The 15,979-nt window shown below is 41.7% G+C and overlaps 1 protein-coding gene across 1 annotated transcript; it reads right to left on the bottom strand.

Annotated features, from left to right (window-relative positions):
• Window positions 1-639: 639 nt before the first annotated feature.
• Window positions 640-14,392, bottom strand: LOC131944276 (transmembrane protease serine 9-like). Its single transcript, XM_059304830.1, has 6 exons — window positions 14,282-14,392; window positions 12,406-13,323; window positions 10,112-11,054; window positions 6,321-6,523; window positions 2,373-2,510; window positions 640-1,624 (listed from the first exon to the last, which is right to left on the bottom strand). The coding sequence occupies exons 1-6, from the start codon at window positions 14,303-14,305 to the stop codon at window positions 674-676; spliced, it is 3,177 nt and encodes a 1,058-aa protein (XP_059160813.1). The 5' UTR covers window positions 14,306-14,392; the 3' UTR covers window positions 640-673.
• Between the last annotated feature and the right edge of the window lie 1,587 nt (window positions 14,393-15,979).

The following is a 15,979-nucleotide window of genomic DNA, read 5'->3' as shown; positions in this document are numbered from 1 at the left end:
CTCCCCCTCAAACTTTCGATTTGCACCCCCCCCCCCCCTCAAACTTTCGATTTGCACCCCCCCCCCCCCCACACCTCAAGATTTCGATTTGCACCCCCCCCCCTCTAACTTTCGATTTGCACCCCCCCCCACACCTCAAGATTTCGATTTGCACCCCCCCCCCCCTCAAACTTTCGATTTGCACCCCCCCCCCCCTCAAACTTTCGATTTGCACCCCCCCCCCACACCTCAAGATTTCGATTTGCACCGCCCCCTCAATCTTTCGATTTACACCCCCCCCCCCACCCTCAAGCTTTCAGTTTATTTTTCCAACCCGTTTTGGCGCCCCCTAAGATCGGCGCCCGGGAACATATGTCCCCCCTTCCACCCCAAATCTACGCCTCTGCCATTCACCGACTCCATGTTTTACATTGATTCCATAAAATCTCATTCCTCCGTCTAAACCTTTAAAGTTTACACTAGACTCATATTATGTTCATTAAAAAAAAAAACGAAAAAGAAAACCCAAACTCAAGTCGGAATTAAAAACGATACAAATAATTGTAATTATTATGATTTAATTATAAACTATCAAATTTCAAGTTTGAACTACAAGTCGGTGTAACCGTACTATAATACTATATATTTTAACCGTAAATAAATGAGTTTATACTCAAAAGGAGACGCTATTGTGTCAACTCAGATAGCTGTCAAGAGCGACAGTATGGTAGAGCCAGTCTAAATAGGATTTGATAGACACGTAGACAGCGGGGAAGGCGCCATTGTTGCAGCTGTCCTTCACAAAGCTGGTGACGCCCACAAGATAGAACCGACCATCGTGCAAACAGCTGAGCGGCCCGCCGGAATCCCCAACACAAACAGCCTGGCCGGGCTCGGTGTCTAAGCACACGCTGTCGCTGTCCATGTAGACGGCAGCCGCGCGGTAGATGAAGTCACACATCGTTTGGTTCATCACCCCCACACGTAGCTGCTGTAGGGTCGGGGGTAGCACCACGGGGAGGTTGAGTTCCACGGTGGATCCGAACCCCGTGACGTAACAGGTCGCCGATTCGGTGGAGACGTGCTCCGACAGACAGATAGGGAGGACGGAGTCTGAGAATTGCAGGGATTCGTTAAGCTTGATCAGCGCGATGTCGTGACGGAACGACTCGGAGTTGTACGCTTCGTGTCTGACGATGTACTCGCTGGTCCGCGCTGTGGTGTAGATGGAGTCGTTCACCGTTTTGTTCAGTTGTCTGACCCCGAATAGCAACGTGACTGGGTTTTGGAGAATACAATGAGCCGCCGTGACCACCCATAAATCCGACAGCACGGTTCCGCCACAAATTTTAGAGCTTTGAACGAAGATCGCTACCTGCCAAGGCCAAGCGTCTACCGGTGCGTCTTTCCCGTTGATGATCATGTTGGAGACGTCATGGGCGGGCAGGCCGCATTCGTGGGCAAGCAAGGCTTCGGGTTTGGCGTACATAAGGCCGGGGAACGGAGGATTCTTGCCGCGGAAGGCTTTGTAGACGGATTGGTAAAGTTCTAGAGGGAACTGCTTTTTGGCGGTGAGGGTGCAAGGTTTGGTGAACATGAATCTACAGCAGGCGTAGCTCAGGTGGGGAAGGCATGTCAGCAGTGCCTGTAGGGTTGGAGGGGGGAGGGGGAAGATGTACATACATCAGATAAACAAATTTAGAGATTAATGGTAGATTTTTACGTCGGAACAAAAGCTGGTCACACGTCAAGTTCTTTTACATAACAAATACAGATTAACATACATTTATACATACACATATTATTTATACATTTATGTAAAATTATAATTTATATAAAATTATAATTTATATATATATATATATATATATATATATATATATATATATATATATATATATATATATATATATATATATATATATATATATATATATATATATATATATATATATATATATATATATATATATATATATATATATATATATATATATATATATATATATATATTTTTTTATCTTCTCAGATGTTTGAATTTCCTAACAGGCCTAGGCATACACGTTGATGTAATGTAATATTAATGTTGAAATTAAAGTATTTAAAAATAAATTTTAAAAAATAAAAATAAAAAAATTAGTTTAAGGCTACATTTCTAATATTTTCATTAAGCCTTCGTATGATATAGTATATGCTAGCCGATCGAATAGCAGGATGTCTTCGTTTATGTCGCCATTACCTCAATCAAAACCAAAGAAAATAAAAGTGTAATGTGTATTGTGTGCGCGGTGTTGTAAATGACTTATACCAGGATATGTGTTTTTAACAAAACGACCGCGCGGCATGATCATAATTACTGCGTGGCAAAAGTTGTTAATAACGGGCATACTCACAAGAAATAGAGCTGAGAATATATGTGGTGACATCTTCAATTGAAAACTGTCCACGGAGTTAAGAAGGCCCGATGGATAACTATCTTGTGCGAAAGAGGATGGCGTTTCCTGGGACGAAGCTGCTAAGATAATCTGGAACTAAAAGTTATAAAACTAAAGGTGCGGCATTGAGCTGGTTTTGGATCAGGGGCTAGGCCACCGTTATGTGTAGGCGTCACTGACCTAGGCTTGCGGCATGTTTAGGCTAGTGGTAGACTTAGGCTGGTGGGGGTCTAGGCAGGTGGAAGACATAGGCAGGTGGAAGACATAGGCTAGTTAAATATCTAGACCTAGGTTAGTGTGAGACCTAGGTTAGTGTGAGACCTAGGTTAGTGTGAGACCTAGGTTAGTGTGAGACCTAGTTTAGTGTGAGACCTAGGTTAGTGTGAGACCTAGGTTAGTGTGAGACCTAAGTTAGTGTGAGACCTAGGTTAGTGTGAGACCTAGGTTAGTGTGAGACCTAGTTTAGTGTGAGACCTAGGTTAGTGTGAGACCTAGGTTAGTGTGAGACCTAAGTTAGTGTGAGACCTAGGTTAGTGTGAGACCTAGGTTAGTGTGAGACCTAGGTTAGTGTGAGACCTAGGTTAGTGTGAGACCTAGGTTAGTGTGAGACCTAGGTTAGTGTGAGACCTAGGTTAGTGTGAGACCTAGGTTAGTGTGAGACCTAGGTTAGTGTGAGACCTAGGTTAGTGTGAGACCTAGGTTAGTGTGAGACCTAGGTTAGTGTGAGACCTAGGTTAGTGTGAGACCTAGGTTAGTGTGAGACCTAGGTTAGTGTGAGACCTAGGTTAGTGTGAGACCTAGGTTAGTGTGAGACCTAGGTTAGTGTGAGACCTAGGTTAATGTGAGACCTAGGTTAGTGTGAGACCTAGGTTAGTGTGAGACCTAGGTTAGTGTGAGACCTAGGTTAGTGTGAGACCTAGGTTAGTGTGAGACCTAGGTTAGTGTGAGACCTAGGTTAGTGTGATACCAAGCTTAGTTTGAGACATATGTTAGTATCAGACGTAGGTTAGTGTGAGACCTAGGCTACTTTAAGACAGATTATTGTGAGACCGCTGTCGTATCATACCTAAGTTAGTGTGAGACCTAAGTTAGTGTGAGACCTAAGTTAGTGTGAGACCTAGGTTAGTGTGAGACCTAGGTTAGTGTGAGACCTAGGTTAGTGTGAGACCTAGGTTAGTGTGAGACCTAGGTTAGTGTGAGACCTAAGCTAGTGTGAGACCTAGGTTAGTGTGAGACCTAGGTTAGTGTGAGACCTAAGCTAGTGTGAGACCTAGGTTAGTGTGAGACCTAGTTTAGTGTGAGACCTAGGTTAGTGTGAGACCTAGGTTAGTGTGAGACCTAGGTTAGTGTGAGACCTAGGTTAGTGTGAGACCTAGGTTAGTGTGAGACCTAGGTTAGTGTGAGACCTAGGTTAGTGAGAGACCTAGGTTAGTGTGAGACCTAGGTTAGTGTGAGACCTAGGTTAGTGTGAGACCTAGGTTAGTGTGAGACCTAGGTTAGTGTGAGACCTAGGTTAGTGTGAGACCTAGGTTAGTGTGAGACCTAGGTTAGTGTGAGACCTAGGTTAGTGTGAGACCTAGGTTAGTGTGAGACCTAGGTTAGTGTGAGACCTAGGTTAGTGTGAGACCTAGGTTAGTGTGAGACCTAGGTTAGTGTGAGACCTAGGTTAGTGTGAGACCTAGGTTAATGTGAGACCTAGGTTAGTGTGAGACCTAGGTTAGTGTGAGACCTAGGTTAGTGTGAGACCTAGGTTAGTGTGAGACCTAGGTTAGTGTGAGACCTAGGTTAGTGTGAGACCTAGCTTAGTGTGATACCAAGCTTAGTTTGAGACATATGTTAGTATCAGACGTAGGTTAGTGTGAGACCTAGGCTACTTTAAGACAGATTATTGTGAGACCGCTGTCGTATCATACCTAAGTTAGTGTGAGACCTAAGTTAGTGTGAGACCTAAGTTAGTGTGAGACCTAGGTTAGTGTGAGACCTAGGTTAGTGTGAGACCTAGGTTAGTGTGAGACCTAGGTTAGTGTGAGACCTAGGTTAGTGTGAGACCTAAGCTAGTGTGAGACCTAGGTTAGTGTGAGACCTAGGTTAGTGTGAGACCTAAGCTAGTGTGAGACCTAGGTTAGTGTGAGACCTAGGTTAGTGTGAGACCTAGGTTAGTATCAGACCTAGGTTAGTGTGAGACCTAGGTTAGTGTGAGACCTAGGTTAGTGTGAGACCTAGGTTATTGTGAGACCTAGGTTAGTGTGAGACCTAGGTTAGTGTGAGACCTAGGTTAGTTTGAGACCTAGGTTAGTGTGAGACCTAGGTTAGTGTGAGACCTAGGTTAGTGTGAGACCTAAGTTAGTATCAATCCTAGGTTAGTGTGAGACCTAGGTTAGTGTGAGACCTAGGTTAGTGTGAGACCTAGGTTAGTGTGAGACCTAGGTTAGTGTGAGACCTAGGTTAGTGTGAGACCTAGGTTAGTGTGAGACCTAGGTTAGTGTGAGACCTAGGTTAGTGTGAGACCTAGGTTAGTGTGAGACCTAGGTTAGTGTGAGACCTAGGTTAGTGTGAGACCTAGGTTAGTGTGAGACCTAGGTTAGTGTGAGACCTAGGTTAATGTGAGACCTAGGTTAGTGTGAGACCTAGGTTAGTGTGAGACCTAGGTTAGTGTGAGACCTAGGTTAGTGTGAGACCTAGGTTAGTGTGAGACCTAGGTTAGTGTGAGACCTAGGTTAGTGTGATACCAAGCTTAGTTTGAGACATATGTTAGTATCAGACGTAGGTTAGTGTGAGACCTAGGCTACTTTAAGACAGATTATTGTGAGACCGCTGTCGTATCATACCTAAGTTAGTGTGAGACCTAAGTTAGTGTGAGACCTAAGTTAGTGTGAGACCTAGGTTAGTGTGAGACCTAGGTTAGTGTGAGACCTAGGTTAGTGTGAGACCTAGGTTAGTGTGAGACCTAGGTTAGTGTGAGACCTAAGCTAGTGTGAGACCTAGGTTAGTGTGAGACCTAGGTTAGTGTGAGACCTAAGCTAGTGTGAGACCTAGGTTAGTGTGAGACCTAGGTTAGTGTGAGACCTAGGTTAGTATCAGACCTAGGTTAGTGTGAGACCTAGGTTAGTGTGAGACCTAGGTTAGTGTGAGACCTAGGTTATTGTGAGACCTAGGTTAGTGTGAGACCTAGGTTAGTGTGAGACCTAGGTTAGTTTGAGACCTAGGTTAGTGTGAGACCTAGGTTAGTGTGAGACCTAGGTTAGTGTGAGACCTAAGTTAGTATCAATCCTAGGTTAGTGTGAGACCTAGGTTAGTGTGAGACCTAGGTTAGTGTGAGACCTAGGTTAGTGTGAGACCTAGGTTAGTGTGAGACCTAGGTTAGTGTGAGACCTAGGGTAGTGTGAGACCTAGGTTAGTGTGAGACCTAGGTTAGTGTGAGACCTAGGTTAGTGTGAGACCTAGGTTAGTGTGAGACCTAGGTTATTGTGAGACCTGGATTAGTTTTTGTCATAACCTGAGCACAGCAGTGGCACGTTTGTATCAGCGAATCAATAGGAGGAAATCCCTGTATTTATTCAGTTTTGTCAAGTTAATAATAACTTACTTTTCACGAAAAAAATTAACACCTATGTTTTTAATAATATGTATAAATCGTCACTTCCTATTCAACTTTAGCGCTCTGGTTTGAGATTATGCCCTTATGCGCAATTTGAAGTTTAGGATATTTTAAAAGTATTTTATTAGGCCCTATCATTACGTGGATGTAGTAGGAATTATACTTTCTCAAAAGAAAAAAAAATCGGCTTGACAAACAGTAAACGAGATCTCGCTAAATTGCCCCGGGTAAATTCCAGTGACCAATGAAACGAACAGCTATGATAAATGCTACTATAATATGAAATTATACATTTATCTATATTCTACATGCATCTGCAACTGGATCTGCATCTGGATCTGGATTTTGATCTTGATCTTAATCCTAACTTGATCTTCATCTTGATCTGGATCTGGGTCTAGATCTTGGTCTAGATATTGATCTTGATCTGGGTCTTGATCTGGATCTTTGTGTGGATCTTTGTCTAGATCTTGATCTTGATCTGGATCTAGATATGTGTCGGGATCTGGATCTGTATGTTTTTTCAACAGTGTTATTCCTATCTCTTGTCAGACACCGATTTCCACTGTATTTCAGATACATTAAATTGCTATACAACAGTTGTTTACAAAATATATTCTTTGATCTCAGTAGTTGTTGATCACCATGTATACCAATCAATACAAGTTTAAGACATCAATACAAGTTTAACACAATTAGTGTGATAGTGACAAGTTATTGGTTTAAATATACATATCTGTAAACAATTATGAAAAAATGCTCAATTTATGACAACACATATTTATTAATTAAATGTTTGTTTTCTACCTTCTTTATTAATTGATAACTTAAACTATAATTTGCCTTATTGTTGTATGCTAATAATCACTGAAAACACCTACTTAGTTATATGAAGTACTTATATGTCACAAAATATTAGCTGATAACACATATATAACAATAGAAAGTGTTTTAGTTGAATAAAATATTAACAGAATGGTATACTGGCCATTAACAGTTAAACAACACCTATTTAATAATACAAAGTGCTTAGGCTACACCGAACGTTTCTTTTAACCCTTTATCTACTGACGGTACTTATAAGTACCACTTTAATTAAGTGCCTGTATTATTTTTAATTTAATACGAATTTTAAAAATTATTGATGTAATTAATAGTATTATCTCCCCTGAGTCGCCGGTAGTTAGAGGGATCGATGCTTTTTGAAAATTTCTGGTTGGCGCCATCTTCAATGTCTTGCTGTATCGGTAGTTCACAATTGTTCTGTACAGTTCTCACACACGTTCATGATTTGCCTTTGTTTTACCTTATTTTTCAAGTTTTCAACCCCAAATATTTTTTTATTGGCACCTTCAATAGTCAGGCAAATGCGTTTAACTTCTAGTTATACAATTTTCATCAAATTGTCTTTGTATTAGATCAATGTTTACAAGTGGACTTATAAGTACCGTCAGGGCACACGGTCATTTTTTTAGGATTTTTAGAAAATGGCAGATTTTCGATGTGGAGTGACATAAATATTATTTTGATAATTAATTATCGAAATGCACTAAAAAAATTATATTTACACATTTATAAGAAGGTTAGCATATGGTTTACCTAAGAAATATTGTAATTACTTGTTGATTTCTAGTAGTAAAAGAATAACAAGAATAAAGGTAGCAGTTGCAGGCTCGTTTACTAGGTTTAGTATACTTTCATGTATACCAAAGTGTAGTTCTAGTATTAAGATTAAATTTGTTAGTTATATTTACTGCAATAAACTGTCTTGCCTACAATAACTAGCATTTACGGAGTGTATACCTGTAGACTATTAATAGTCCATACTTCTGCATATAGTATAGATCTATATGGTAAATGTTAATCAGAAAACAGTAGGCCACTACGGCTATCCTAAACACATTGAGCTCACTTCTATTTATGAACTTTACACTGTGGTGTAGACATGTCATAACATTCTAGTAGGCTACAATTATACTAGTATTACTAGTAGTTGTGTACTGAATGACTAGGCTTTTGTTTGTTTATGCTGCTCATTGTAATAGCTATTTGAAACTTCCAGCAAAAGTATGCTCAGTCCGGCAACCGTTTCTACACCAGAAAGACCACAGACAAGAATGAGGGAGCCTAATATGTCGGCAACTTTTGCTGTGTTTGAGGTCTAAGATGTGTTCCGATAGAAAATCCAGTTAAAATCGTACTCAAAATATACTTTTGTGCTGTATTTATGTGTGAAAATGACACAAATGAGTGTTATAATAATTACCATGTTATTAGTTTGTAACACATATGGTTAACAGCCAAAGGGGGATAAAAATATGAAGTTTTTATTCATTGGGTTGCGGCCCCTGTGGGACTGCAACTGAACTGTTGACGTTTTTTTTATGCTTTTGTGAGCGAAATTACCTGTGTTCCATGTCATGTGACATGGGATTGTGGGTAGTTTCATGCCTAGCCGTGTCGCACACGCAAGGCTGCTGTCTGTGGACCAAGATGTAGACCTAATGAAGGTAGTGTAGATATTTAAATTATGTTTGTTAAAATACTTATTTATGTATTCCTGCTAGTGCTGCATGTGCACACTAGTTAGGGTGATGTATTAAATTAAGTATTTATTTTGTAGTACTACTTATTGGTACTTGTTGGCAGTACTGTGTACTGGCCGAAAACATAATTTATTGTACCCGTGTATATTGTAGCTTACACGTGGTGTTGTCCTGAATGTAACTTTTTTATTTTACATTTGTTTTAGGGCTACAGTTTCTTTCTTTCCTTTTTGGATTGTTTGGTCTATCTTGGCTAGTTCGTTTGTACTACTGTGTTGCATCGCCGTCATGGCTCGATGCTATAAATAAACGAGTACTTGACAACAACTGTCGGTGTCGGTGTGTACTTAATCTCAGGGTCAGCCCGTCTTAACCACAACACCTCAGTGGGTAAAAGCATCCCCACTGAGTGAGGGTTACAAGTTAGTTAATAAATGGTATCGTTTGTTGCTGTTTTGTAAATTTTTTATTTTTTTTGGAAAAAATGTCCTACATTCCCAACGGTGCTTATAAGTACCAATATATGTTTGAGCCATTAAAAATTTATGAAACAAAATTTCCTTCGAAGTATGCTTCAAGTGTGCCAATAGCAATATGATAACACATTGTTTAAGAACAAATTTCATTCAGAACCTAATTCCGTAAATAAAGGGTTAAAGTGTATTTTATTCGCGCGTTCTAAAATTATTGTAGAAAGATTTTTCAAAATTTTACAAAAATCTTGCTGGGTCGCATAACTATATTGACCAAACCTTTTTCTTTTAAAATTACAGCAGACATACTGGCAACAGCCTATAAAAGAGGGGATATTGTTTTCTTATAAACAGAGTTTCTTCCATGCATCTCTTCGGGGGGGGGGGGGGGGTCTTTGCCCCGAAAAATTTTTTCCGCCCCCCCCCCCTCCGAACGAAATGAAATTTATATAATTTATATAGAAAATATATACTTTTAACAGTGTACGCCCCCCCCCCCCCCCGAAGAAAGTCTACCGCCCCCCCCCCCCGAAAATTTCAAGTGCCCCCCCCCGGAGAAAAAAGTCTGGAAGAAACACTGCTTATATAGTCTGCAAGATCCAGTCAATTTTAAAATTGGAAACTGTTTTCTTGTATAGTCTGTAAGATCCGGTCAAATAAAGTGGAAACTGTTTTCTTGTATAGTCTGTAAGATCCGGTCAAATAAAGTGGAAACTGTTTTCTTGTATAGTCTGTAAGATCCGGTCAAATAAAGTGGAAACTGTTTTCTTGTACCGTCTGCAAGCCCAGTCAAGTAAAGTTTTTAAAAAGTAACGATTCCTCTTTAGACCTAAAGATCCATTGCATATAAAGTGAAGTGGATAGCACTATGCCCAGCCGTCTTTACTTTCCCTAAGTCAAGTAAAGTGGAAACTATTTTCTTGTATCGTCTTCAAGATGCAGTCAAGTAAAGTGGAAACTATTTTCTTGTATCGTCTTCAAGAATAGTCAAGTAAAGTGGAAACTATTTTCTTGTATCGTCTTCAAGAATAGTCAAGTAAAGGGGAAACTATTTTCTTGTATCGTCTTCAAGACCCAGTCAAGTAAAGTGGAAACTATTTTCTTGTATCGTTTTCAAAATCCAGTCTGTGTAGCTAGCCACACGCGTGAAGACATCGGGAAAAATTATTTTTCTGCAACCTTTCTCGACGAAACTGGCCACACCATGCACATAATACCTCCCGTTTTCCTTACAACTGAGGGGACCCCCTGAGTCCCCTTTACACACCCCCGCCCCCGGGGACGTGGTGTTAAACTGCAAGCACATGTGTCCTGTCTGGATAGATATGTCGAAGAAGCTCCACAGAAACTCGCATTCTCTCTGAGGGAGAACTTCGGTCTTGAGCTGCTGTAGCATGAGGGTCATGGAGTTCCCGTCGGGGGCGGAATACCCCCAACCTGTTGCGTAACACACGTGACGCGGGTTGTAGACCTGACGCGGCAGGCACGCTGGTCTGACGTCATCGTTGATCGTCACCGGTTCGTTCATCTTGATGAGCCCGATATCGTGCTCTTTTGTGTTCTTGCTGTACCCGGGGTGAACGACCTCGATTATTGCGGACCTGTGTAAGACAGTCGTGCTCCACGCTTGGAAGTTCTTGGTCCCTAGAATAATATCCTGCGTGGTGTCGAAACAATGCGCGGCCGTGACAACCCAAACATCCGTGATCAGCACCCCGCCGCACCAGAATCTTTTTCCTTTCAGGAACACCTGCCACGGCCAGGATTTCAGACCCGCCTCCACCCCATTGATGACGGCACTGTCAGGATCCGCTGCCATTGTGCCGCACTCGACGTCGATGGCCGGCGTCTGGTTCCGGTTGGAGAAATTGACGTCCAGATCGGCTTGGTGCCTGGCAGGCCAGCGGGCTAGCTGGTACTCGGATCTGTAGTCGGCGAGAAAGGTACGGGACTTCTCCACCATCTTGCAGACTTTCTCCGTTCTCGGCAAGCAGAGGTCAGCAGGTAGTGTCAGTGCTGACAGCTGTTGAAGGTAGTTGTTGGTAGTTGAAGGTAGTTGTTGGTAGGTGAAGGTAGTTGTTGGTAGTTGAAGGTAGTTGTTGGTAGTTGTTGGTAGTTGAAGGTAGTTGTTGGTAGGTGAAGGTAGTTGTTGGTAGTTGAAGGTAGTTGTTGGTAGGTGAAGGTAGTTGTTGGTAGGTGAAGGTAGTTGTTGGTAGGTGAAGGTAGTTGTTGGTAGGTGAAGGTAGTTGTTGGTAGGTGAAGGTAGTTGTTGGTAGGTGAAGGTAGTTGTTGGTAGGTGAAGGTAGTTGTTGGTAGGTGAAGGTAGTTGTTGGTAGTTGAAGGTAGTTGTTGGTAGTTGAAGGTAGTTGTTGGTAGTTGAAGGTAGTTGTTGGTAGGTGAAGGTAGTTGTTGGTAGTTGAAGGTAGTTGTTGGTAGGTGAAGGTAGTTGTTGGTAGGTGAAGGTAGTTGTTGGTAGTTGAAGGTAGTTGTTGGTAGTTGAAGGTAGTTGTTGGTAGGTGAAGGTAGTTGTTGGTAGGTGAAGGTAGTTGTTGGTAGGTGAAGGTAGTTGTTGGTAGGTGAAGGTAGTTGTTGGTAGGTGAAGGTAGTTGTTGGTAGGTGAAGGTAGTTGTTGGTAGGTGAAGATAGTTGTTGGTAGGTGAAGGTAATTGTTGGTAGGTGAAGGTAGTTGTTGGTAGTGATAGTTAATGACAATTAATACACAGTTCATGCAAGGAAGGTGAAACGAAGTGAAATGGACACAAAAATGAAGAAGCGGTTAGGTTATATAATTACCTAACTTAGCAGTGTATTAGCAATTTTTTCCGATATATTAAATTCTCTCCCCCCCCCCCCAGCTGTACGGGAAAAAAACAGTAGTTAAATATTACGCCCCCCCCCCCTCACTATCCCGGCTCAATTCAAGTATATTCTTTGTATATAACAGTCCCACTCTCACATGCTTGGGGTGGACAATACCCTCCTGTTGATGTCAAATGGACTCAGAACCTAACCCTAACGCTTAACCTAATCCTAACATTAAGGTAGTGATAAGGGTTAGAGTTAGGGTTATTAAATAGACATCACATTGTCTCTTGCTAAAAAAAAAAAAAAACAACGAAAAACGTCACGAGTTTACAAGTTTTTAGATTATACAATACTATTTTTATAGCTTTCAATGTATTTTTATTTCTATACTTATCTAATTAAGAATAGATTTTAATATATGCAATTTTTTTTAATTGAAATCATTTTTCAAGTCAATGGCCGACACATCATGTTGTTTTATTTTGTGCGTATTTTTTTGTCTTCTGATTTTCTGCATTTATCAACGCAATGAACCGACATCGTACAATTGATACCCTAGGCTGTTAGTCATGTTTGGAGTTTCTTCTGATACTCTCGTGGACCCAGTCTGTGTAGTTTGAGACCCGTGTGTAGACGTCAGGGGCGGAACTTTTGGTGCAGCCACTCTCCACAAAACCCGCCACACCGACTACAACAAAACGGCCGTTGATGAAACAGCTGACAGCGTTACCGGAATCACCGCGACACCCCCCGTATGATTGGTAAAACTCCATGCACACATGCGTGTCCTGGATGCGCATGCCCAGTCGAGCCCAACTTCCGCCGCAGGTTGTTTGGTTCATCTGGCGGGCTCTGATCTGTTGAAGAACGTCTGCGCCTCTCCAGCCATCGGGAGTCTGAACGCCCCATCCTGTCATGTAACAAACTTCCGACTTCTCCATACCATCCTCATCACCAGGCAAACAAACTGGCTTTATGTAATCGTTAAACTCTACTTTAGCGTTGAGTTTTATCAAACCAATGTCCCCGACTTTACTCACTGCGTTGTATGTATACGGGAACAGTGATATCAAAGGCCTTCGCGTTTGCGCATGCGTAGAATCTCCACGCAGATGATGCGTTCCAAATACAACCTCACGTGCGCCTACAAGACAGTGAGCAGCCGTTAGAACCCACTGGTCGGAGATCAGTGCTCCCCCACAGAACCCGTCCCGTCTCCGTATCAAACCCTGCCATGGCCAGCTAAGTTCTGGGGCATCATGCCCGCCCATAATGGCTCCAAACAAATCAGCTTTCATAGTGCCGCACTCGGTTGATATGGGTTCGAATCCAGCGGTTGGCGTGAGAAGGGTGCCGGGATTGTTTTGGTGTCTTGGAGGGGTGGTGTGCGTCTCCAGAGAATGTGCTGGAACAGGATGAGTCTCAGTGACCTTGACCCTGCTGACCAGCCTACAGCCACGGGCGCCGCGTGCGACCAGCACGAGGAGCTGTGAAAGAGTAACGGGCACGTGTCACTACTGGCCTGTTCCAGAACCTTTTGGCTGAAGTAGAGAACTACGGTTTGGGTGAACACTGCTTGATGCACGTGTGTGTGTGTGTGTGTCTGTTTAAGTGTGTGTCTGATTGTGTATATCCGTGCGTGTCTTTGTGTCTGTGTGTCTGTGTGAGTGTGTGTGAGTTAGTGTGTCTGTCTGTGTAAGTGTCTGTCTGATTGTGTACATCCGTGCGTGTGTGTGAGTGTGTGAGTGAGTGTATGTGTTTGAGTGTATGTATCCGCGCGTGTGTATGTGTGTGCGTGTGTGTGTGTGTATGTGTGCGTGTGTGTGCGTATGTGTCCGAGCGTGTGTATGTGTGTGTGTGTGTGTGCATTTACTGCCTCGCCGGTCAAGACACTGCCATGTTCGGACCTTCTAACCCACAACCACCGTCTCTCAACTAGACAACCTCTCCATCTTCCTATCACGCACTAAATGCACTAAAACTCCAAACTGCTACTAATATGGAACAACACTAATGCACTGCACACCTCATTTGCTACAACTATAGATAAAATTTCCACTTTTTCTTAAAATAAATTACATTTTTAATGTATTTTCATCTTTTTCTTACTACTGAACAACAAAAATTGGTAATATTGTTAATAAAACATTTTTTTCACAACACATTCTCGTATTTGTGACACTATCTGTATTCATTGACTTTCATTATGATAAGCTAACAGTCAAAGTCACAGAAACAAGTGAACTCTACTTCACTTGCCCCATAGACCGTCAGGTTTGAAAGGGAAACTTTATTTAACAGTCAAAATAGTGTGTTAGAATATTCATAAGATTAGAAGTCTAATATACCTAATTAAACATAGGGTTCGGTCTATACAGTTAAGTTTATTGTTAACTAGCTGTCAATGTTATAAATAAGAAAACAACATTATAAAACTAAACTTACCAGAACTAAAAACTTAACCATCATTTCCACGACCGAATTCCTTCAATGCAAAATTCTCTAGGCTCAGACGTCTTAATTACTCCGTTAATTACTTACTCAATTAACATGACAAGCTCCTACATTATTACTCGGCCGACTCTGGACTCTACGTCATCCATTTTAGCCGTGTCGAGGCTACCATCCGTTATACTAGATCAAGGTCAAGGTCAAAAGGTTATCTTATAATTGACTCATATTGTCACATTTATTATGGTATTACTGTACTCGACCAGCCACGCCCCGTGGATTAGGAAAACAAGATGTGTGGATTTCTTATACTAGTGTCCGATAATAGAATCTTCTTTAAAAGGGGGTGTTTAGGTTACTGGAAGTTAACTAAATACAAATATATCTTGCTAATATCAATGCTAACCCAACCCCTAACACCAACCCTAGTCCTGCCTTAAGCTTAGCCCTAATGTTTAACTCGAAAACTGATCGAGATTACAATACCACTAACAATCAATCACACTTATTTTCGGAACAGTCTATCGGTTTCCTCATTCGTCACACTTTTGTGACCGTATATAATCATAAAATACATTTGATGAATTAGTTTAACCTGAAGTTTACTCACAGTAAGTGAACAGATGCGGACATAGATGTCAATATCAAAGGTGTTAGTGGTCATTTAATGTTGAAGCCGTAATGGCATAAGGTCTATAACTCATGTTTTCAACCTAACCCATCAGTTGAAGCCCTTATTGAATCCATTAAAACCTGGACTACAAAAAAACATAACTTGACAGTATATTTTAAACATTATTTAAGAAATAGTGGCTTCATTGTTTTGTTTAAGTGTGAGAACTAACTGTTTTGTTTTATCATTTTTAGTGTATTACTGACAGTAGGTCTAGCATCGCAAACGTGACAGAAGGTCTCACATAGCTAACGTGACAGTAGGTCTCACATAGCTAACGTGACAGTAGTTGTCACACCACAAGCGTGACAGTAGGTCTCACATAGCTAACGTGACAGTAAGTGTCACAACGCAAACGTGACAGTAGGTCTCACATAGCTAACGTGACAGTAAGTGTTACAACGCAAACGTGACAGTAGGTCTCACATGGCTAACGTGACAGTAAGTGTCACAACGCAAACGTGACAGTAGATGTCACATCACGAACGTGACAGTAAGTGTGAGGGCGACGGGAATCTAGTACACTCAGGTATACGTTAACACCTACAAACTCTATAGGTTAAGTACAACACCCTGTTTAATCTAAGGAATCTTCGTGTCCATTCATAAAGCAAACGTTTTCATTCTACTCCAACCTTCAACTGTCCTACCCATTCATTCCAACACACCCCCTCTCCCTCGCTCACAACACAACCGCTATCACTCGACCAGTCGCTTCCCGTGTTACCCTCGATCACTCCGTACAACATACACGTCAACACAACCACACTCGCGTATCGCTACAGAATATATACACACACGCAGTGATCCGCCACACGTAGACACCTTTCATACACATTACATCACCACAGTAAGTGTCACATCGCTTACGTGACAGTATGTGTCACATCGCTAACGTGAGGATAGGTGTCACATCGCTTACGTGACAGTAGGTGTCACATCGTAAACCAGTGTTCACGTAGCAATCAACGACATTTCTGTCAACATCGTGAAACTGTTATGCCAAAACTATAAATTTA

This window comes from Physella acuta, unplaced genomic scaffold (genome assembly GCF_028476545.2).
Source record: "Physella acuta isolate Inbredline_101_S28 unplaced genomic scaffold, ASM2847654v3 ptg000487l, whole genome shotgun sequence".
NCBI classification, from domain to species: Eukaryota; Metazoa; Mollusca; class Gastropoda; family Physidae; genus Physella; species Physella acuta.
Note: the sequence above shows the minus strand (reverse complement) of the source record. Positions and strands in the feature narration are given on the sequence as shown.